General features: G+C 45.7%; 3 protein-coding genes across 5 annotated transcripts; all 3 read right to left on the bottom strand.

The window, feature by feature from the left end:
* Positions 1–200: 200 nt before the first annotated feature.
* On the bottom strand, positions 201–8003 carry ipo4 (importin 4). 2 transcript variants are annotated; one of them, XM_052053743.1, is made up of 30 exons: positions 7588–8003; positions 7340–7426; positions 7054–7133; positions 6898–6939; positions 6703–6832; positions 6460–6639; positions 6311–6376; positions 6138–6239; positions 5958–6041; positions 5697–5852; positions 5549–5602; positions 5353–5462; positions 5163–5271; positions 4942–5071; positions 4177–4290; positions 3980–4093; positions 3793–3916; positions 3600–3711; positions 3345–3517; positions 3194–3271; positions 2872–2929; positions 2690–2795; positions 2384–2577; positions 2058–2102; positions 1545–1670; positions 1212–1438; positions 895–1027; positions 703–807; positions 538–623; positions 201–453 (listed from the first exon to the last, which is right to left on the bottom strand). In XM_052053743.1, the coding sequence occupies exons 1-29, from the start codon at positions 7660–7662 to the stop codon at positions 579–581; spliced, it is 3159 nt and encodes a 1052-aa protein (XP_051909703.1). In that variant the 5' UTR covers positions 7663–8003; the 3' UTR covers positions 201–453; positions 538–578. The 2 variants fall into 2 exon arrangements, with proteins under 2 accessions (XP_051909703.1, XP_051909702.1); XM_052053742.1 differs by having other exon boundaries at positions 538–607; positions 7588–8002.
* Positions 8004–8352: 349 nt separating this feature from the next.
* Positions 8353–13585, bottom strand: LOC127592823 (cyclic nucleotide-gated cation channel beta-3-like). The gene is made up of 18 exons (XM_052053773.1): positions 13211–13585; positions 12880–13009; positions 12725–12776; positions 12366–12514; positions 11983–12282; positions 11692–11900; positions 11563–11613; positions 11384–11470; positions 11238–11302; positions 10989–11111; positions 10468–10609; positions 10220–10379; positions 10017–10114; positions 9568–9651; positions 9364–9482; positions 9121–9273; positions 8882–9011; positions 8353–8701 (listed from the first exon to the last, which is right to left on the bottom strand). Exons 1-18 carry the CDS (start codon positions 13301–13303, stop codon positions 8681–8683), a joined length of 2166 nt encoding a protein of 721 aa, XP_051909733.1. The 5' UTR covers positions 13304–13585; the 3' UTR covers positions 8353–8680.
* Positions 13586–13827: 242 nt separating this feature from the next.
* On the bottom strand, positions 13828–22521 carry LOC127592822 (cyclic nucleotide-gated cation channel beta-3). 2 transcript variants are annotated; one of them, XM_052053772.1, is made up of 18 exons: positions 19854–22521; positions 19663–19708; positions 19153–19249; positions 17967–18121; positions 17523–17837; positions 17244–17452; positions 17116–17166; positions 16942–17028; positions 16809–16873; positions 16606–16728; positions 15734–15875; positions 15352–15511; positions 15161–15258; positions 14987–15070; positions 14778–14896; positions 14493–14645; positions 14199–14349; positions 13828–14108 (listed from the first exon to the last, which is right to left on the bottom strand). In XM_052053772.1, the coding sequence occupies exons 1-18, from the start codon at positions 19959–19961 to the stop codon at positions 14091–14093; spliced, it is 2181 nt and encodes a 726-aa protein (XP_051909732.1). In that variant the 5' UTR covers positions 19962–22521; the 3' UTR covers positions 13828–14090. The 2 variants fall into 2 exon arrangements, with proteins under 2 accessions (XP_051909732.1, XP_051909731.1); XM_052053771.1 differs by having other exon boundaries at positions 19153–19255.
* Between the last annotated feature and the right edge of the window lie 210 nt (positions 22522–22731).

Below are 22731 nucleotides of genomic sequence, written 5' to 3' on the forward strand. Positions count from 1 at the left end.
CATGACGCTTGCCCGCCATTTCAAATTAATGTATGGTCATGATCAAACATATTGCATGTGTTTCAAAGCACCTCGGAGAACTAGAGCACTGACTCATCCTGAGTTTTTGGAGCTCTGACATCCCACTTCAGACTCAAAAATCAAGAATGACAAATACAAGAGAATAATCTTGTGATCATAAAATATAAATAAATTACAAGTGGATTCTGGCAAGAAAAACTTTGTTAGCGTTGGAACAATGAGTGGTGTATCTTTTTTTTTTCTTCCCTAACAAGTATAAAAATGAACTGCTTTGCCTGACTGTTCCTCATGCAGCTTGCCATCACGCCATGCTGATAACGGCGCCGAGCTTGGCCTGCTCCTCTCCGGGAAGCGAGTTCACGGCCGCCTGGAAGTCCGCTAGGTGCTGCTGAGCAAACTGCTTCAACAACGTGGCCACCATTTTCTGCGTTTCTAAGTGTAAATGAGAAACCACTAAGATTGAAGTGATCAAAAACAAAGCTTTGATGGCAGAAGAGTCACAGCTTCAATCGTCACCTTTATCCACTTCCTTGTTGCCAAGCACATGGCAGGACGAGTCAACTATAGGCTTCATTAGCTGGACAATCTGGAAGGCAACAAAGCTTCATCAGAACATTAGCAGGGGTGACATGGAATTGAACCAGTTTATGCGCCGCAAGCTTCGAGGGGAATGTACGCTACCAGAGTGGGATAGTGAGAGTACAGCATGGCCAGGCAGCTGAACACAGTCTTGTTCTCCTCCATGTCCTCTTTGAGAGGAAAACGAGCAACCATAACCGGAACAACCTGTCAGAAAAGACAGTGATCTATTGATGTTTTCCTCTCTCCTTGTGAAAAAGTGCACCTCGGGCTATGCGTGAGCCCTTCTGTCACCTGCTCCAATGGGACGGCGTCCATGTTGCTCAAAATCATCCTGCAGAGGGCTGCGCACAGGTTATCAATCACTCTGGGGTCAGTCTCTTTGGCCAGCATGTTTGAAAAGACCGACAGCATGGTGGGATAATCACTGAGGTGGACTTTGCTAAAGAACAAGCTTGGAGACTCAAGGGGGCACAAGGTGGCTATACTGCTGACTGGGAAGAGTTAGTCTTATGGATTCCTCCAAAAAAAAAATAGTTTTGGAGTGAAAAATGGGCCACCCCGACCGGATGATCCCTATAACATATACGGTCAACAAAATCAAAGGATACGAGGCTACAAGGGGACCAGCGGCCTGAGCGAGACATCCCAGTCCAAATACGCTGTTGTTGCGGACCTCCGCATCACTTTCTTTCACTCCGGCGACCAAGACGGGGAGGACACGACTGGACAGTTGGCCCGCCAGTTCCCGACCACCGGACGTGCTGATCAGAGCCTTTAGAATTTCTCCGATGGTACCCAGAGAAAATGACTTTTCAGCCTCTGTGCATGAGGATTTCTTTGGAAGAGAATAAGAAGATATACAAATGTGAGAACAACACAAGACAAACACTTGGTGCTGACTTGGTATGTAGTACGCTTCTTGTCAGCAAATCTAAACTCACAGTTTTGCTCAAGATGAGAGGCAGCAGGTCATTGAGGAAAGGAGCGCAGCTGGCCGCTGACACAGAAGCAACCAGGAGGGGGATCCCTTCACCCGCAAACTCCTGGAGCATGGCATCATACTCTGCCTGGAACAAGCCGCAACACCAACAGACTCGCGCACTGTGGGAGCTGATTCAATATTGCCTGCCATGCGCGTACATCCTAACCAAAATGAAGTCCTCACTTTGATGTGGTGCGGGTGCGATTACAGAAGCGGAAATTTAGGGGAGTGTCAGAGTACATCCCATTGGGGGCATTCTGTTAGTTGCTTCTGCATCCCCAAAACCGATAAGACGTTGCTCAGATACTGCGCACCTCTACACCATAGCAAAATAGATTGAGCGACTCACCCAGCACTATTATGTTTGTTGGGGCAGATAATGATACCGCTCTCGAACTGGATGATGCATGTGTACCTAATGATATGAATATGAAAAGTCTATGTCTGATATCAGCAGTAGCTGGGAGCCAACCTCTTGGTCGTCGTCATCAGCTTCATCGCTGTCCTGACATGCAGTCTGGAAGTAGAAAAAAAAAAGTAAATAAATGCTCAAATTGGTGTTCCAGTATAACTTCAGCTCCAACAATGTGACTCACAATCATGTCTCAACTCAACTGTATTTAGAACCCAAAGGGAACAGATTAATTGAGAATAGCAGAGGCCCCAGAATTGAGCCCTGTGAAACACCACACGAGAGTGTGGGGCAATTTGTGACTCAGAGCAACGAAGGCTAACACAAAATCTTCTGTCGGTTATATGGGACCGAAACCACCGAAACGAGCCATCGGTCATCATCACCTTCTTCTTCAAAACGTCGCGGATGACGGTGCTGATCTCCTTGAGGCGAGTGGGGTTCTTGAAAACCTCCTCCTTGCAGGACTGTATGACGCTGTTCATCGCTTCCAGGATGCCCATCACAACTTGGCGCTCTGGCTCGGTGCGCACTGTCTCCAGAAAGCTGGGAATCACCACGTCCAGCATCTTCAACAAGGCTGCCGACGGGAGGAACAGGAGGACGCTTTTTACTGGGTCATTCTCTGCACTGGCTCGCAAAATAGCTAGCATGATGCCCGCTGGCATTCACGTGATTATGGCGAGTCGAACCTTGGTGATTGAAGTCAGTGGGATTCTCGATCCAAACTTTGTGCTGTGCCCGACAGAATTGACCCATGGCTCCGAATGCTGCCCGGCGAACATCCTCGTGGGGATACTGGACAAGGACGACACAGAGAGGGCTCGAAAAGTGGGACGTAGGGCAGCGCACCGAGGCAGGCAGAGGAACTTACATCTCTCATTTCGAAAACCTGCTGGAAGCTCGACTCCAAGAAGGGCTGGAAGACAGCGCTGTCAATCACAGAGCAAGCATTAGAAACACTCTTTCCATTGGGACAAAATGGAAATTCACACGAGGCATTTCATTTTCTTGCATATATTCTACACATTTTAATCAATTCATTCCATTCCCACAACGACCTAAGCGTTAGTGTGCGTGCGTAATGGGGTCATCGCGGGAGGTCGGTCGCTGTAAAAGTTGAGCTTTGCTCCCAAAAAAGGTTGCGCACCCCCCATGTGATGTATTTGCTGCGGTCAGCTCAAAACCTTTCATACCCAGTGTTGTAGGCGATCTCTCCCAGCGCAATGCATGCATCCTCCTTCTCATCAATGTAGGCGTTCTCCACACTGAACCTAACACCAATGATAAAGAATGAGGGGAACGAACGCTCTTTCATTGTGTCCAATGAGGAAAACATGTTTGTACGCGGCATCATGGAGATCCGAGTCTGGCTCCTCGTCCAGAAATTCATCCGAATCCTTTGCCTTGTCATCGTCATCGTCGTCATCATCGTCGTCGTCGTCATCGTCGTCGTCATCGTCGTCATCGTCATCATCGTCGTCCAGCAGGACGAACGTCTTGTCCTCATCAAGGTGGGCCTGAGAAGCGGAACGCGTCCCTATTCCACCTTCCGTAAAGGTCTTGGTAGTAATGCACGGATAACTTTGGCACGCGTCATACCGTGATGCCTTCGTTGGACTTGAGGGCGAGCAGCATGATTGTCGTAATGGGAGTGAGGTGAGGAGTCAGGCAGTCCGGGCTGACTGTGGACAGGGATGAGTACAGACTGTACCTGGTGGAGACAGGACGGGTTACCTTCCACGTTCCTCGATGCAAACTAGAGGCCCGTCGAAGGAAAACGGGATCAACGTACGTGCAGCGTCTCAGGTCAGGGTCGTCGATGGAGTCGGTGAGTTTGAGGCCAAGTTGAACGTATTCGGCGGCAAGAGGAGCAAAGACCTCTTTGCCGATGGTTCGAGCCAGCTCGGAGAGCGTGTCTGTGGAACAGAGAGCTGCTCGCTAACAAGTCTTCACGTTTTGGGGAACGCATTTTCACTTGCCTAAAGATTGAGTTTGCAGGGACCTCATTTCCTCTGTGGTGGCCGTCAGAAAGCCCTTCAGGCTTTCAATGATTGAAGGGAAGTATGGAGCCAGCAGCTCCTTGGCCGCGTTGGCTGAGGAGTTAAGGGAGTTGCGAGATATCAGCAATATTGCAGCTCCAAAAATAAAATGTGATCATGCGAAAAGTCGGACTCACCAATGGCGCCGATGGCGGACACGGTGAGTTCTTTGATTTTCAGGCTGTCTGTGCTGTTGAGGGAAGACAACATGGTGTTCATCAAGGTGGGGAGGTACGGCTCAATATCTGCTCCTGTTTTACAAGAAATACAAGGGGGAAAAATACAACAACAATTATTAGTATTATAATTATCGATCTTTTTTTTAATTATTCACATCATTCAGCCGACTCTGCTTTCGGTGAGACTAGCATGCGGACGCGCTGTGATGCGGAAAACGCCCACACCCCCCACGGGTGTCGCAACCCTTTGATACCCAAAAGGCAAGCAATAAATTAAAGTACAATGACAGGGTGACATTTTTAGATGTTTGTTGTTTTTTGTTTGGGGGGGGGGGCTTGAACAGATGGCCATTTCAATGGCTAAAGATGATTTGACAAATGAGCGTTATGAGTTACGAGCGTGCTTACTCAAGGCACCACTTTGTTGTATTTGTGGGCGCTTTCTCATAATGCCAAAATTCAAATTCCTTCACACCGAACAATGCCTCGCGTGCCCTTTCGCAGCGTGAAAAGGATAAAGTGTTCCTCAAATCGTTCCCGCCACAACATCCACAATGTCTCTGTACGATGTGCGACAAAGAATGGCGATTTATGGAGTCCCAAAGGCGGTGTGTCGCTGTTTTTGACGTAAAGCGGTACACCGTGCTAATGTACGGATTGATGGAAAGCGCGCGGTTTCCGATGGAGTCGACAAGGTACACGCAGCGCTATTCCATAGCTTACCCAAGTTCTCCATGAAATTCTCCAGCGCATAAAAGGCCTTAGTGACATGGCCAACCTTGGCCTGGTTTAAAGACGAAAGATAGCCGAGCAGCAAAGGCATCAATTCCTCACAATGTTTACTCACTTCAGGCTGTGAAAAATGGAGGGATGCAACACACTCACTTAGAATGCTTCAACACGGAAATGGGGCGGAGGTCAAATATCACGGTGTCAAAGGTCACCTGTAAATGTTTCGAGAACTGTCCCAGGGCAAAGAGAGCGGCACCGCGCACAACATGATCAGCATCTGAAAGACTCTGGCAGACTGTCTGCAGCACCGACGACAGCATCCTGCAATGACGGGTCAAGGTACATCGGTCGTTCCCGATTAAAAAAAAAAAAAAACATTCCATAGTTAACAACTGCACATACTTGGTGCGTATATGATCTGCACATCCTTCAGCCAGCACAGCAAGACACATGAGGCCGCCCTTCCTCTGATAGGGGTTATCACTGGCCAGGCAGATCTGAGTCAGCGGCATCTAAGGTGCAATTTTTAACGGTCCCCAAAATTAAACAAATGAAAATCAGGATACGACACTGCTTGGTGGTAACTCGGATGACTTACCAGCTGATGGAAAAGTTTCTCGGGGGGCATGTGGAGCGCCATGGTGTCAATGACCTGCGTATTACCAAGTACAATTGCTCAGAAGACTTTTACTTGAGTCAACAGATTCCTCCACATTCCAAATTGCCGCACAGAGACTTTGACAAACCTGAGCGGCACAATGTTTAGGATTGTCATTTTCTTCGCCATCTCCGTTGTCATCTTCATCATCCTCCGGGTCGTGCTGACCGGGCGGAGGTGTTGCAGTCAAAATGGGAAAGATGGCCTGCAGGATGGGGAGGAGCAGCTTTTGCTTCAGCACTGTCTACAGCATAAAAGAGGGAAATACAAAGTTAAAAAAAAACTGAATTCAGGAGGGGGGGAAATACTTTTTCAAGGCACCGTTTGCCATGCTGTTGCACGAGCGTACCTTGCTCTTCAACTTGATGAGAAAGGCAATGCAAGAGAGGGCTCTGACACGCAGCGAGTCAGTCAGCGTGGTATCCCCGCCCACCTACGCAACGCACAAAACGCATGCACGCTTGCGTCAGAACATGTCAAGTGGGAGTCGACAAATGCCTGCAATTTGAGACGACATGGAGTTCCCCACCTCCAAGAAGAAGCGAACCATGTCTGCAACGTGATGCACAATGATGGACACTTCGCTCTCCATTAGCGCTTTGAATACCTCCATTGCCTCACTAGCTTGGCTCTGTGTGAACAAATAGTTCTGTTAAAAGATTTAATTAAAAAAAAAAAAGGAGAACACATGAAGACATTTACCTCATCTGCTTTAATAAGCTGTTTCACAGCGACAATCAAAATTGGGATGATGGAGCGCATCTGGTTCTAAAAGGCGGCAAATTGCGATTATAACACACACACACATACAATTTAATCAGTGGATGTACGTTAGAATGGGCACATCTCACCATATGCTGGGTGCCAGTGTAAACGGTCATGGCCGTAAGGCTGAGGATGCAGTAGTACAAGGCTGTCGGGTTGTTGTGGTCCTGTAACACGGTGCTAAAAAGCTGCAGAAGTTGGCAGTAGTGAGGCTGGAATGGCTCCGGGTTGGACTCGATCACCTTGTTCAGGAGCAGCAGTCCAACCTGCAAGAGGAAGCAGCACGTTGAGAGAGTGCGTAGTATCGGTTGGGCCTTTCAGTTGTCAACCTGTCTATCGTGTGGGTTGACGCTCTTGGTGGCTTGATTGAGGAGCTGCAGAAGGGCAGGCCAGCTCTCGGGGGTCTCGTGCTTGACCATCAAGGCGCACAACTGGGAAAGCGAGTGCTGCACTTGGTGTCTGCAAGGCAAAACAGGCAGCAAGTCAAATCGTCACCAAGCGGCGTGTTAATATTGCTAGCTTACTCTGTTTCCTGCATGAATGCCTGCAACACCACCGCCTTGAGACTGTGTGAAAAGAGGTGAAAGTTGAAAAAGAGAGAGGAGGGGGGGCGGGGTTAAGGGGTTAACAAGTCTGCATTTCTCAAATCAAGAATGTTGAGTAAAAGCATAGAATGTCACCTTTCTCTGTCAGGGGGTTTTATCTTCCTCCATTGTTTCTTCACTCTCATCCGGAGCATCACTGCGGCCGACTGACGGACCTGGGGGACACAACATTAAGAAAAAACAAACAAACAAGAAAAAAAAGGCCATTTCTCCTTAGCATAAAAATTCCACTCTGAGAATGCCAACAGTATTACTGATGTAGGACGAATAGAACCATGCCTCATAAGAGAGTGACATACACTTTGGAGGTGGCAATGCCACATGATATAAACTAATATTTCGTATATTTGCAGTCACATACCTGCGGATTTTGGGAGCCTCTCATGACAGCACAAAGGGCAGGGATGATGGCCGGGTCTTTGAAAACCTGCTTCAGCCGGATCGTGACCTAAAGGGGAAAACGCAGCTCAACAACTCAGCAATGTCTGCAACTCGTACGCAAGGAACACAAATGGATCCACAGCAACCGAAGCCTCGAACCGCGATGTCACCACCGTTGCTCATTTCTTTTTTAAGATGTCGACAACGTCGACCGTTTGGAGTACTTACATGCTGGATGACCTCGTTGTCGGGCTCCGTCATTCGCAGGAGGATCTGCTCGAGTTCTTCTGTCGTTATCACCATTTCGCAGCGGTGTCAGTGAAATTTACGGAGTCCGAATTCCTCGTGGATCGTCGCGTCGTCCTCTCTTGGTGTGTGGCTACCACAGCGGGACCCCCCCAACCCTTGCCCGCAAACCACTAACTAGTGACGCTTCTCAAGGAAAGGTGGCGTTTCTGTCGCCGGCTAACACGTTGACTATGACTCCGTTTGTTATTATCCGAACATAAATGAAACCGCGGTGACGTTGAAGTGAGGCGGACGGGGTCAGAAGGCAAAGAAAGGACCGATGAGTTTGCCTCAGCTGTCAGCACGCGAGACAGCCCCGACCGTGAGTCCCACGTGAGACGCGTTAAAGGGACCGGCGTTTTCTTTCTGTTTTCACGCCGATGGAAACGAACAGCGCCCCCAAATGGAAAGGAGCGGGATAAGCAGGAACAATGTGACAACTTGCAGTGCCTTCCCCTTGGACGGACAGACAAGTATACACTATTATTGACAGTTTATAATACACGATACAATATGTACACTGTGTGGCCATGTATTGATGCATATTATTTCAATTATACATGAAACCAACCAGTTCAGGGGTGTGTGGTCTGCCTTCCGCCCAAAGTCAGCTGGGATGAGCTCCAGCACCCCCCGCCGACCATGTTCAGGATGGATGGATCAATATTACTTTTGTACACAGAGTCAAGAACAATTCACCAAATATGCATTAAAGTCAAGCCAAGTGTATTTATAGAGCACTTTCAAACAGCCATCGCTACATACAAAGTGCTGTACATGGAGCAATTTAACATATACAATAAAAAGTAAAACAAATTGGTAATAAAGACGGTAGAAAGCACCAAACAGTAAAACCAAGAACAAATCTAAGTCATGCTGAGTCTAATGCCAAAGAATACAAGTGAGTTTTGAGGTGGGTTTTGAAGATGGGCAGCGAGGAGGCCGAATGTTCAGTGGGAAAAATATGCAATAACTGTCGCCGATCAGTTGAAATCAGAGTCCACAATGCAGTAGAATCGCTCCCCAATCTGGCTCAACGAGGCTGTTGTTGATTCTGTGAAGACAATACAAGTCAACGGTACTCAAGTTGCGCCTTCCCTTCTGCTCCCCTGTCATCAATTTATCAACATTCTAACTAAAATCATAACCGGTCAGATGTTCGAAGCTTTGCTTTGACAGTCGTGACCAAGCAGCACTCTATTAAAAGCAAATAAATAAAAGTGAGTGAAATTACCGAAGGATTGCGAAGGTTGGCAAACAATTTGATTAACTTTGGTGTGGGTGGTCTCGGGCCAAAGACAGCCAGACCTTTTGGCTTTTCCTCTTCTTTCGCAGCTGGAGGAGGTTTGGCCTTGGTCAGTTTCCTGAAGAAAAATGTACACAAAAATAAGACACTTTGAGACAAATTTCCAAAAGAAAAACAATAACTAAATGGTTAAAAAAAATAACTTGGTCATTTCAGGCATGGCTCACCTTCCCTTCCTGGCCAGAACCTTCTGCGACTCCGGGTAGTGCACCAGAATGTCAAACAAATCCTTCTTCTCCAAAACAAAGAGATTAGCGAAGCCGTACGCTTTGACATTTGCCGTCCGTCTGTTCCCTCCATCTTTGGCAGACTGCAGCAAACTGATACAAAGATAAATCAAAACAAAAGCAAGACATGAAATCTATTTATATCATACAATACATTCAGGATGTACGAACGAGCACACTCACCTGATCTCTCCAAACACACAGCCGGCCTTCAGCGTGACAAAGACAATACTGTTGTCAGGTCCTCCCACCACCTGCACCGCTCCGCTCTTGATGATGTACATCTCTTTACCGATGTCACCCTGCGGCGAGAGCACAAGATGTCTTATTGAAAGGAAGTGTAGTCCTGACCCCTCCCCTTTGGAGGGCTTAAGTAAATGCACTCACTTTCTTCACGACAAAATCACCGGGAAGATAAACAATGGACTTGAGCCTCAGTAGCATGTCCACCAACATCTGCTGATCGCAGTCCTGCAATAAACATCATTCGTATTTTAATGTTGGGTACCACACTGAAGCTCTTTATCTTAAATCGTTTGTATTTTGTGAGCTGCGTTTTCCCCCAAAATGTGTCTGAGCATTCTGAAATGTGTCGGCCCAGCGAGGCTGACATGCATGAAATACTAAAGCCAAAAGGTAAGCAGAGCTGCAGTGGCACAGATTAGTATCAGTTTCTAATACATTGCACATGCTGTGTTGTATTTGTTGACAAACTACCTTCTTTAAATTGAACTTACTTCACTGCAATTTTGTGTTTTTATTCCATTTATTCCCCGACACGTTTCCAACTACCACAATTTTACACTGAGCAGTCTGTTGAGTGAATGCAAAGTCACCTGGAAGAGAGCAATCTTCTGGAAGGTGGCCAGGTTGATGTCCACTGCGATGGCAGTTTTCATCACCAGAGGCAACTTATCCAGCAGTTCAGACTCATCTAAAGGTAAAAAAAAAAAAAAATCCTGACACGATCACGCTGGGAGACCTTCTGTATGTTATATTTATTGGTCATTTTATTAAAACTGTTCTGAAGAGAGCTCACCAAGCATGCCCTGAGCAGCCCAAGTGTAGTTGTACCAGGTCCTTATTCGGTTCTGGACATACTTTGGAATTGTGTAGGTGTTCATGTAAGCTACGCAGCCATCCATTGATGCTCGGAAATATGTTTGACCTGCTGTTGCTGCTCCAATAACATCTCTCATCTACGATTTAGGAAGATGAAAAATGTAATTCACACAAACACACACACAACATTAACTGTTGACACACAATGTTGAAGATGATCGTGACCTGGCCAATCAGGCTGGAGAACACAAAAACACCAATGAAAAAGTTGGTCATCTGAAAGGCTATCTCAAAGATGGTTGTAGGTTCGGGTAGCCCGCCGATGTTGATCAGGCTACGCACGGCAAAGTAGTAGCATCGGATGTACCTGTGAAAGACATACGGTCAACAGGATCAGAGGACAATAGGATGCCATTTCTGTTTTATTTAATTTAAATACATACATACTCGTAGATGTAAATAATCAAAATAATCCATCCATCCGCCCTATAAGTACATAGCACTTGTCCTTATGTCCTGATCTCAGCTGACTTTGGGCAAGAGGCGGATACACTCTGGACTGCTTGCCAGCCAATTGCAGAACACAAGTAGACAAACAATCCTTCTCACAAGCGTTCACACCTCCAGACAGTTCTGCGTCTCCGATCTCTAGCGCCACTGACAAGAGTTGCTCTACAGGTCGGTTGAGAGCTCCGACATCAGCGTGCATCGTTGCCCGTGGTCAATGCAAAATGAAAAGCACATACGCTGTCCCATTTCCATTGTAGACCCACGTGGTGGTGCCAAGGCCCTGGTGTACGGAGGCGACGTAGAATGCGCAGGCATTGAGGTGGAGGCTGTAGAGCAGGTAGCCCGTGGTGCGAGCCACTCTTTGTGGAAAAGAGAAAGACCACGAAAAACGCTTTGGAGTCAAAGATAAAATAATGATTGTGATTATAACCCATTACTGTTGGCAGTAATGACTGACAATGGAAAAAAATGTCTGCCGCTCTTACCTCCAGATGTAGGCTTTGGCCATGATGCTCTCAAGTCGATCACTAAATTCAAAGAAAGACTCAATCTGTGACACAAAGAGACAAACGAGAATGGAGACATGCGCAACAATGGTCGGCAGAAGAAGACGAATCGGTGGCCTGCATACCTTCATGAAGCGGTTGAGTCTGTAAATAGTTGAGAATTGAAAGTACAGGCAGAGAAGGTCAAAGGGGATGACGCAGATGATGTCAGTCTACGCAGGGCAAAAAGAAAAAGCGGGATGAGAATCGGATGGAAAAGGCAAAGGACAAACGCTCGTGCGATTCAAGTACTTTCTGACAATACCTTAAAACGAGGTGAATTGCGATAATGCTCTTTTGTCAGGGCCCTGTCTTTCTGCAAGAGAAACATACCCTCCTCAAGACGACGCCTCTTCAGATTGCATCGGCATCAGCGGCGTATCCTTTCACTCACAATAATATCGCCCGCTTTGACAAACTGAAGCCGAGGCTGCCAAACCATCATGTCCAAAACATACACCAGGTCACTCAGGATGTCCAAAATGATCCAGTATCGGTTTGCCGTGTCATTGTGGAAGGGGAAGGCCAAGCGGGCGGAGCAGAACCAAATATTGTAGTTGTACGCCACCGCCACAAGGGTCAACCAAGAGATGTAACGCCGATCTGAGGAGCCAAAGGTGTTCTTATGTCGCTATTTGACTGCATTTCTTTGGTGAGCGCGCCGTCTGCGGATCTCCTCACCCACCTGTGAAAGGATCTATGGTGCATCCCAGGACAGTATCCAGTTTGTCTTCGATAGGTCGGAAGAGCACATCCAAGCAGGTGAAGCACACTCCTGCCAAGCGCTTCTCTTTCTTCTGGGCCTCTTGTGCTATTCTGGCCTCCTCTGCTTTTTTCTCCGCCTCCAGTCTTTTCTCCTCATCCTTCTTTTTCTTCTCCTCCGCCTTCTTGGCCGCCTCCTCCGCCGCCTTCTTTTCCGCTTCCTCTCTCGCTATCCGCTCCTCTTCCTTCAGTCTGTGGTATTCCTCCTCCTTCAGAATTGGCGCTGGGGAGGGAGAGAAGCGCTCAGTTCAATGACGCTGTAGCCAGCTGTGTGTGTGCGTGTTGATTGTTTTTGTCCATACTTACTGACAGGCGGGGTGATTTCGGGAGAACTGGCATACGGATCGGCGACTTTCTCTTTGAACGTCGCCGTTCGTTCCCGAAACGTTTTAACCAACCATCTGAGGGTCTCGTCTGTGTGACGGAAGTAGACCACAGGAGGTGCATTCTCGTCACTGAAAATGTGATTTGAGAAGTGTCAAAGGTTGATATGTGATAACGTGGCCAAAAACAGCCAGTAGCTGATAATCTCTCCAGCACTTAGACAGTCGCAGACTCACTAATACACAAATCGCAAAATACTATCCGTCCATCCATTTTCTAATTAGCTTCTCCTCACGCCGTCACTGGAGCACAGGTGTTATTTACAAAGATCGTCTTCTTACCCTTCTGCTCCCTCCATATTGACAGGCTCAACGGGAGCTGCTGGGGCGGGAACTGGAAAAAAAACAAAAAACAACATCACCAATATTCGTTTTTCCCAAGATAAAATCTCTGATTTCTCCTTGGTAAATTGTAAATTCATTCATTCATTTTGTACCTGGCTTTGGTTGCTCTTTTATGGCTTCTTCCTCATCTTTTTTCTTCTCTCCTTTTACCGGTTCCTCTTTCCCTTTCTCCTCTTGCTTTGCATCTGCCTTTGGTTGGGCAGTCTCCTCCTTTTCAGGAGGCTAATTCAACAACAAAAAAAAGCAATTAGCCAATGTAAGCGGAGTCACCGCCATCAAGTGGAGTTTAGCATTGCATTTGAAAAAAAAAAAGCTGCTCTTTGTCAAAGCTCACTGAAAATGGTCGCAACCGAGGTGGAAAGGCATGAGAAATCTGTTTAGGACCACATTCCAAAATAATTTTCAAAGGCATCCAAGGCTTACCTTTGTCGGCGAAGCAGCTGGAGAAGCTATGGGAGCAGCCTGGGCAGGTGGAGGCTCAGGAGCCCCCACTAAGGCCTTTAACTTGGTGAACATGGCAGAATGGCGTACGGACTGCTGTCAAAAGATCTGCTGATGTTCTCCTCTTCTTTACAGAATCTTTTTTTTGTGGGTCGATGAATCCCGGCTGGGAGACTCTGGTTTTGTCTGCCTCTCACATTGACAAACAAGGGACTGACGCAATTAATTCCTTTAGCCCGACTAACCCCCGCTGAGGCTGCCCTTCTCTTGGCACAGTCATCACCAGATCAGTCGTCACTAACATCAGTCAGTCCCAAGAAAGCTTAACTGCTTTTGGTTGAGTTAGCACTTATTTGAACATTTCCATCAAAAGTCCTAACATAACCAATATACTTCATGGACAAGAACATTGTATGAAGTTGTTTCAACTTTACTTAGTGGAATCAGAATGCATTCCCCTGAATTTATTTTGGTTCGCAATGTCAGAAGAGGTCCCAGTCTGGATAATGGGATTATGGTCAGCACTCTCTCTGTCTGTCTCTCTCACCAAAACCATAACAGGCACACACTCAAATACTTCAAAAAAACAGTTTGCAAAGTTGTCGTTAAATATTGGAATCATTTAATGCAGCAGTTGTGACATAGTCTCTGTCAGGATTTTACAACCAGTGAGCGCCGACAGAAAACGAATGCAAAGGTAAACAGATGGCTACGTTCGAGTACAATTAGACTTAAAATGGAGGCTGGGTCACACAGGAAGACTCGGATCTCAGACAATAAAGTACAAAGTTGATATTGTCTCTCCATATCAATAAAAAAAAATCCACTCCCAAAACGGAGTTTGAATCAACAGAAGTGTCTCTCAAGTGGCAGCGGAAGACTAGAGACAAAAGAACACAAATATTTGCGTCAGCAAAGATACAATGACGATCACAAGATGGAATCTGAACAAACTGTGAAGTGACCTTACCTTGAGTTTTTCAATTAATTTCTTGTTAAAGCCTCCACCGAAGGCTCGCAGCAATTTGGGTGTCGGCGGCTTGGCTCCAAAAAGCGCCAGACCTTTTTTCTTTTCCTCTTCCGCTTTAGCTGCTGCCGGACCCTTGGCCTTCATGAGTTTCCTATGCACGCATTTTTATATTTCATGTCAAGAAATATTCAAACAATTGATTGATGTTCACCTGAAAGTGTGATCACCAAAGTCACAAACAACATTGAGGATGTAAGCATACAGTTGGACTAGGACGGCACGCCTTTGTCTCACCTTCCCTTTCGGGCCAGCACTTTCTGAGACTCTGGGTAGTGGACGAGAATATCAAACAAATCTTTCTTCTCGAGGACAAAAAGATTAGCAAAACCGTAGGCTTTGACATTTGCTGTCCGCCTGTTTCCTCCATCTTTGGATGACTGCAGCAGACTGGGAAAATAAACAGGAAGGATTCTTGCCAGGATTATTATGAAACATTGCTTTTTTTGGTTATTATTTATTTGCATGCTTTATTTCATCAGAAATGTATCTTTGTGTGTCCCTCCGTGCAAGCGCACTCACCTGATCTCTCCAAACACACAGCCGGCCTTCAGCGTGACAAAGACAATACTGTTGTCAGGTCCTCCCACCACCTGCACCGCTCCGCTCTTGATGATGTACATCTCTTTACCGATGTCACCCTGCGGAAAAAGTGGCGAGGTACATATGGATGGTGAAAATGACGTATGGAGCAAAAGACTGGTCGTCCATAAAAAACATCTCAGACATACCTTCTTGACAACAAAATCCCCCGGCAAATAGATGATGGACTTGAGTCTCAGTAACATATCCACCAACATCTGCTGGTCACAGCCCTGCGGGGAAACATGCGCCATTAGTCTCAGGAGTCAGAAATATCCCGGTATATGATTGTGCGCTTTCCAAATACTTTGACACGCATCCACCTTGAAGAGATCAATCTTTTGAAAAGTGGTCAAGTTGATGTCCACAGCGATGGCGGTTCTCATCACCAACGGCATCTTATCCAGCAGCTCAGACTCATCTAGAGACACCAGGAGGGATGTTAAAGGTCATCACTGCTCTTTTTTTTTTTTTTTTTGCAACGATTCCTTCATACAAATGAAATGGCACCTACCCAGCATGCCCTGAGCATCCCAGGTGTACGTATACCAGGTGCGGACTCTGTTCTGAACTAAGGAGGGAATGCGGTTGGTGACCATGTAGGACACGGTGCTGTCCATGGACGAGCGGAAGTACGTTTGTCCCGCTGTGGCTGCGCCAATGACATCTCTCATCTGCAGCGAGCAGAATAATCCGTGAGAAAAAAAAAATATCAGTTTTCTCGCCGCGAACATTTAGATTTTTGAAACAGTCTTTGGCAGTCAAGGGGGAAACTGCTAACTGATGGATGGATTAAAGGGTAGTAACGGGGCTAGCCAAATGTCACTCCTAAATGGGTTGGTTTGTCTTGTCTACCACTACTGCAATGAGACTAGCAAAATACGTTTCTATTTTACCTGGCCGATCAAACTGGAGAATACAAAGACGCCCGTGAAAAAGTTTGTCATCTGAAACGTTATCTCAAAGACGGTGTGGGGTTCATTAAGACCCCCGATGTTGATCAGACTGCGGACGGCGTGGTAGTAACAACGCAGGTACCTGTAGAGAGGGTGAGGGGGTTAAAGGGTCCGCCCGTGGACCGTACCAGGCGGTTCTTTGAATGAATGCATATGCCAATCATCCATTGTGACTTCCTTAACAATATGCAACAGCCTCCTGGAATAAATTAAAATGATCGGAATGTAGTCAAACCTGTTTGGCACTGATATTAGCGATCCGAACAGACCTAACAAAACCAACCTGCACGTTGGCCCGAACCCTATTTGATCAAGTTGCTTTATGGGAATGACCCAAAAACACAAAAACACAAGGCGTGTCAGAGAAGGTCCACAGCTGGTGTCACAAAAAACAGATTTCAATCCTAAAATAAACATTCCAACTTTTGCCGTTCACTGCGGTTCAGATGGTCAATCCGCACATGCGAAACGAGATCTTGTAGCGTTTGCTGAAACATCATTCCAAACATGGTGTCAGGAAAAGGCAACTCAGCGATCATCAGCAAGGATTTCTCCGCATAGAAGAAGCAGGCGAGGTAACTGCAGCCACCGCAGCAAACTTAGAACATACAGCACATTTTCAATTGAGAGATTTTCTTCGAGACTGTGCAGATTTTCTAAGAGCATGTTATTTCAGTATTATTTTCGACCCCAGCGTTAAATTTCCTTCTTTCGGCCCACCGAATTCTTGACAGACAGACACTCAAGACAATATACTGTAAACCCAAAAGAAAGCGGTCGCTGATGCAGGTTTGGAATGCAGAAATACTCACGCACTTCCGAGTCCGGAGTAGACCCACTTGGTTTTACCAATGCCCTGGTAGTCTGAAGCGACGTAGTACAAGCAGGCATTGATGTGGAGCATGAAGAGCAGATAGCCGATGGTGCGAATGACCCTGACGGAACAGGAAATGAGGACTCTCCTGACATCTAGCCATCCGTTCATCCATCCATCAATGGTTGTCTTACAACTTACCTCCAGATGTAGGCCTTTGCCATGATACTTTCCAGGCGGTCGCTGAACTCGAAAAACGTATCTACCTTGGAATTGTTTGCGAAATGTTAACGGCAGCAGCAATTGAGCGACTAAAAAAAAAGTTCATAGTCACCTTCAGCAAGCGGTTGGCTCTGAAAATGGATTTGAAACCAAACTGGAAGTAGAGTAAGTCAAAGGGTACGACTGACACGATGTCGGCCTATTGAGATCAACGAGACGACAGCTCGGTTGAGCGTTCGATAGGCATGATGAAGATAACATTTCCTTCCATCAATACCATCCCTACCAGAAATCTCTCTGTTTCTCTGTAATTCTTCTTTGCCATCTTTCTGTCTTTCTAGAAAAACAAAGTTGCATTTTCAGTTGCGCAAGAACGCAGCGTCTTCCCTCGGGGTTGGGACATTTCCGACTTACTATGATGTCTCCCGCTTTGACAAACTGCTTGCGCGACTGGAAGACGATGCTGTCTGTGAGGTAGATGAAGTCAGCCAGCAGGTCCATGGCGAACCAGTAAGGGATGGCCCAGTCGGAGTGGTAAGGGAAACAGAGACGGGCGGTAGCGAACCACGTGTTGTAGTTGAAGGCGAGAGTCACCACACTCAGCCAGGCAATGTAGCGACGATCTGAAAGCAATCCAGCCCAATGCTAACAAAGAGTCTTTGAGCTCTTGCTTGAAACGCAAGCTGTGTTCACCTGTAAACGGATCAATGGTGTTTCCGAGCACAGAGTCCATGCTGTCCTCCAAGGGCTTCAGAAAGACATCCACGGCCGTCCACATTTTGTCCTTCAAAACAGCCTTGAAGTCTGGAGCCTTCGCTTTGTCCTCTTTTGCCTCCAGTTTCTTTTTCTCCTCCTCTTCCTTCTTCTTTTGCTCATTCTCTTTCTTTTTCTTCTCCTGCTCTTCCTTCTTCTTCTTCTCGGCCTCCTCTTTTTTTATCCGCTCCTCCTCCGCTTGCCTTTTCCTCTCCTCCACGACCTCGGCGTAGCGGACTTTGTGCAGCAGCGGTGCTGAGGGCGCAAAAAGGTTAAACCAGCAAAGTGCAACTTTGCATTGGAGGGGCATACAACACCAGAATGACTTGATGCTTTATGAGACACAAAGCTGATCACCGTTGAATATGTGGGCTTGGTACTCACTGACAGGAGGTGTGATCTCTGGCGATGAAGCATATTGATCGGTCACTTTCTCCTTGTAGATAGTAAGTCTCTCTCTCATACGCTTCACTATGGAGCGAAGCTGCTCATCTGAATACGGGTTGATGACGACTGGCGGAGGGGGGGCTTCCTTTTTTCTGAATAAATAAAACACACATTTCACGCACGCTACATGAAAACAACAACAGCACGGTGTGAAATGTTCAACCCTAAAGGAACTTCACTAAGCTGAGCGTACCAAGTGGAATGGAATGGGGCTGCAGTGGAAGTCACCCGTTTGTGTTTCTAAATTCAATGAATGAATAAAATAAAGAGTTGCAGCATCATGAAGGGGTAGTCAACCCCCAAATTTTCTTGACAAAATGTTCACCAATCACGGTCTGAGCCCTGAACAACTATGATGTCATTTTCAGTTGCCAGCAAGTGGCAAAATGGCTAACACGTGGATTTTTGCCCTTAAAATAGAGCGACAAAAATGGAGCCTTAAATACTTTGTTTCCATTGATTTTTTTTAATTGACTCATTTGAAAACAAATACGGTATTTAAAGATTAAATATGATCAGAATTTCACCTGTTACTCCAAATCTGGCAACAACATATCGGTCAACCTATCCATGTCATCTAATTCAAATTGAACAACAGGTCCACTCCTGTCAAGAAGTGTTTAAAAGTGCAAGGATCAGCTTCATCTGTCTTTACCTGTCACCCAATGATTTATATTGCCGGGCCCGAAGAGGCCATGGTGAGCTCCTTAAATCACAAAAGCTGAAAAGCTTTTAATCTACTTTGGGTTCATCCTCTCGTTAATATGCATTCTGCTCCAGGGCATCAAGATCGCACATGCTGTGTTTTTCTCTGAGGGCTTTCTCCATCTACCCTGTCATCTTGCCCGGGAATCTGATTAATTAACTACACTCTGAGTGATTAATTTGATACAGTTTTTTTTTCTTGATCGAAATAGCAGGGGAGTGTTTTTGTATACTCTCTGCAACAAGTGAGAGGATAATTCAAGATATACAACAAATGTGTCCCTGTCGTTGCTTATTTTAAACTGCATAATATTCTAATGTTGAAATTAAATATTGGAGGAGAAAAAAAAAACAATACCTGCTTAAATCAGATCATGTGTTGAGCTTCAAAGCTGAAGAATGTATTTGTATTTCTTACCCCTCTGGTCCAATTTCATCAGGGTTTACTATAGGCGCTGATGTTGGAGCTGGAGCTGGAGCGGGTGCGGGTGCGGGTGCAGGTGCTGGCGCTGGCGCTGGAGCTGGGATTGATTTATTTGATTGATTAATTTACAGTATATTCTAACCAGTGGGCTAGGGCAGTAATATTTACGGTACAAAAATGACTAATCACTGATGACTATGCATGACCCTATCCTCTAAGTCAGGGGTGCCCAACCTTTTTTGACCGAAGAACTACTTCTCGATCAACCGACCTTCTGTAATGGACCCGTCACCGAACACACACGCATACGCACACACTTACACACGCATGCCATAATGAGCAACAGCGACAACGGCCCATAAGATGAACGAAACTGACAAAATAAAGTAGACACGAGAGTTGGTGAGTTTGAGAAAAGGAAAAAACTGCCACCCTTTGTCGAGAATGTCTTTTTAAAATTCTTTTTTGTGAATGCATGATTTCATATAAAATAAAAAGACTTACCCTGAGGTTTGTTCATATTTTCCTTTTCCTTTTCAGATTTATCATCCTACAAAACAAAGTCAGATGGCAAACTAGATGAGAAATGTATATTTTTTTGTGTGTGTGAGTGAATGTGGATCCGGTTATTCTGTTGTATTATTGTATGAGGTCTGCAATTCTTTGACAAGTCGTTTTAAATGTCTTTTTTTTACCTTGTTTTCAGCTGCAGCTGGAGGAGCAGGAGGTGGTGGTGGATCGGAAGCACCGCTGGTGACTGGTGGCTGCGGGCCACCCAGAATGCCTTTAAATTTGGCAAACATATCCACGCGCCTCAAGGTCCATCTGCCTTTCTGTCTATAACGTTTCTCACTGAGAGAAACGTGTTGATTTCCAAAAATACGCCGCCTTCTTCTTTCTGTCTGAATTAGTCGATTGCAGCACTGTTGCTGCTTTTAGCATCACTAATACTTTTGCGGAGAGACGAGCCCCCGTCACTACCACAAGTGACATCTAAGCCCATCACCATCTCATACAAGAGCCCAAGAGGATTATAGCTGACCACTAAAGCTCAAACGGGCCACTCACAAAGAACCAGAGGGAGGTACTGCAGATACTTTGACAATCTTTTTGCCATGTACATTAAAAAAAACATTTGTACACAATTCAAATGTGTGTGTCTTCCTTCAAATTGCAGCATATTGTGGCTTATCTTGAATAAGTGTTGTGAACATGTTTTGGTTTTTTGGGGAGGATTACCGATTACTAGTAAATGAGTACAAAACAAAGTAGAAATTCCTTATCCTGGTTCTTACTCTCCGTTGTGCAGATTTAATGCAGCCCAATTATCTGTTTATCATAAGCCACCGAAGCAAATGAATTATTAATTCGATAAATGAATGTGACCATACAAACCATGTGGGAGCTGCTCTGTAATTACAAAAGGCAATCAGAGAACAAGTTGATGCATTTCTCTCTGCTACCACATGGGGGCAGAAAATGCCTTCATCACTCCTCCATTCTTTTCCTCCGCCTTCTGGAAAACAGGACCACAACTGGGCAGATGTTGAGATGTATTCTCTGCTTAGGGCAAGCGAAAATAGAAAACATGCTCGTCTGATTTATAGACAAATTAAAAGATATCGAGATCTGGTGCCATGATGCAATTTGTTCCAAGAGACTAAAATCATTTTCTGTTTCTGAAGTGACTGAAGTTGTGTATATTCTTTGTGTCAAAAGGCCTGGTTACCAGCAATATGTAGTCAGGGTAGGCAAGATCAACAATGAGTAACAATTAACTGACCACTACTGGCCTTGTGATGTCATTTCAGTTGTTCCGTCCATGCCGCTGTTTGTATTGCCTGTTGCTGTTGGTGTGTGCGTGTCTTTTATGGGCCTCATGCTGTCTATTTCTGTGAGCCACACGGCGCTGAGGTGTATCGTGTGGATTCGTGCCAGGCCGGCTGGTGTGTGAACATTAAGGTAATCTGAAGGAGTCCTGCCTATTAAAGCTGACAGCCGCACGCTTGATACTGTCACAACACTTGCTGCGGGAGCAGACTCTGTTAGCTCAGATCGGGTTGCCGGTCGCGAACAGCACTTTACTCCTCTTACACTTAGCATATTCACGATAGCAAAAGGTGTTCACCGTCTCGAGGCATCAGTGAGTCGCATGAAATATTGCGTTGCCTTCCCATTTGGATGCTGTTCATTTATATTAAGTTGGCATCGTGAATGATACTTGAATAATTGTCAAGGTAGTGCGTAAGAGTGGAACGAATACGGGAGCATGCATCGGAAGACAATGTAGGAAAGGAAAGACAGATTAGATTGACAGGCAGATAACAAGCAATGGAGAAAAAATGGAGGCAAATTGTAAAAGGAAAGAATGCATCAAGGGCAAAATACTCGATTGATTGGGAACCAGACAAGCAGCGGATGACCGAAGACAAAGGCACAAAATGAAAGCTAACTGTCCAGAAAACAAAAAAAGCAAAGGGGGGGAAAAAGGAAAAAGAAATTAGAACATGAATATTCAAGTATGCAAAGGAAGACAACAAACAGATTAGAGAATCAAAAGATTCAAAGAAAAAGGGTGGACGGAAAAGAAAATCGAGCGCGTCAAAACAAAGGGGAGAGGGGAAAAGGAGGAATATGCCATCCGTCTTCCGTTCACTTCACCAGGTAGGAGAACAAAAGAAATGAAAGGAAGGAATGGAATCATGACAGAATTAATGAGTCAGGCCAAGAATAGAAAGACGAGATGAAGAAGCCAATGATGACACATTGATGTGTGACGTCCGACTCCGTTATCATTTCTCACTAATGCTAATGGCAAATTTTTACTCGGCCTTTTTAATGCCGCTGTGTGAGCTACGCCTCTTGGCACCAATCAGACGTCACACGTTCAAGCCTGCCAGCCGGCATTAAGCTGCGGGTCACCTCATTACGACACTTTCCGTCTGACGAAAGGTCAAATTGTGGCTGGAAAAAAAAATTTACAAGCTGGCTCAATATAGTTCCGCAATTAGCTGCACTGGCACGGGCTGATGTGATGAGATGGAACTTGAATGATCTTGGCGATCAAGTGGCCATTACAGCTGCATATTACAATACAAACGATATTGTCAATATTGAACAAAACAATGTACAATAAATAACACCGGTTTCACTTGAGTACTTATTTTGATCCAGGAACAGTGAAACACTAGAAAACAAGTAAAGTTCCTTGACCGTGATGAATGCGCAATGTTAAATAAAAATACACCCCTTGAAGCTTTTGAAACCTCACCTCAAAATGTCCCAGGTAAGCGAAATATTTTTGCAAACAAAAAGAACAGTCTCTACACACACACACACACACACTCGGCTCTCTGCTAATAAAATGCAAAGAGCCACATGGAGCCGTCAAAGTTTAAAGCTGACTCGTGGCGAATCGTTAATAGTATTGAACGTGTAATCGGTGTGGAAATGGCCGCTGACCTTATTTAACATCCAAGTACAATGGAGTCTTTTCCACTTGCATCGACTGCCGCACCAGGTTTTCACTTGCATAGCGACAGGGTGCAATTCACGTGGCACACGCGCACGCAC

Source organism: Hippocampus zosterae, chromosome 20 (genome assembly GCF_025434085.1).
Source record: "Hippocampus zosterae strain Florida chromosome 20, ASM2543408v3, whole genome shotgun sequence".
Taxonomy (NCBI): domain Eukaryota; kingdom Metazoa; phylum Chordata; class Actinopteri; order Syngnathiformes; family Syngnathidae; genus Hippocampus; species Hippocampus zosterae.

Coding starts and splice junctions, on each gene's coding strand:
- LOC127592823 (XM_052053773.1), bottom strand. CDS start 13,303: ATGTTCACCAAGTTAAAGGCCTTAGTGGGGGCTCCTGAGCCTCCACCT. Junction 11,614..11,691: donor TCAAAGCGGGCGATATTATT/GTGAGTGAAAGG, acceptor TTTCTCTTGCAG/AAAGACAGGGCCCTGACAAA. Junction 10,380..10,467: donor TCTCCAGCCTGATTGGCCAG/GTCACGATCATC, acceptor CCTAAATCGTAG/ATGAGAGATGTTATTGGAGC.
- LOC127592822 (XM_052053771.1), bottom strand. CDS start 19,961: ATGTTTGCCAAATTTAAAGGCATTCTGGGTGGCCCGCAGCCACCAGTC. Junction 15,259..15,351: donor GGATGCTCAGGGCATGCTGG/GTAGGTGCCATT, acceptor TGGTGTCTCTAG/ATGAGTCTGAGCTGCTGGAT. Junction 14,897..14,986: donor GGGATTTTGTTGTCAAGAAG/GTATGTCTGAGA, acceptor CTTTTTCCGCAG/GGTGACATCGGTAAAGAGAT.
- ipo4 (XM_052053742.1), bottom strand. CDS start 7,662: ATGGTGATAACGACAGAAGAACTCGAGCAGATCCTCCTGCGAATGACG. Junction 3,518..3,599: donor AGTCCAACGAAGGCATCACG/GTATGACGCGTG, acceptor TCCGCTTCTCAG/GCCCACCTTGATGAGGACAA. Junction 2,103..2,383: donor GCGACGTTTTGAAGAAGAAG/GTGATGATGACC, acceptor TTCTACTTCCAG/ACTGCATGTCAGGACAGCGA.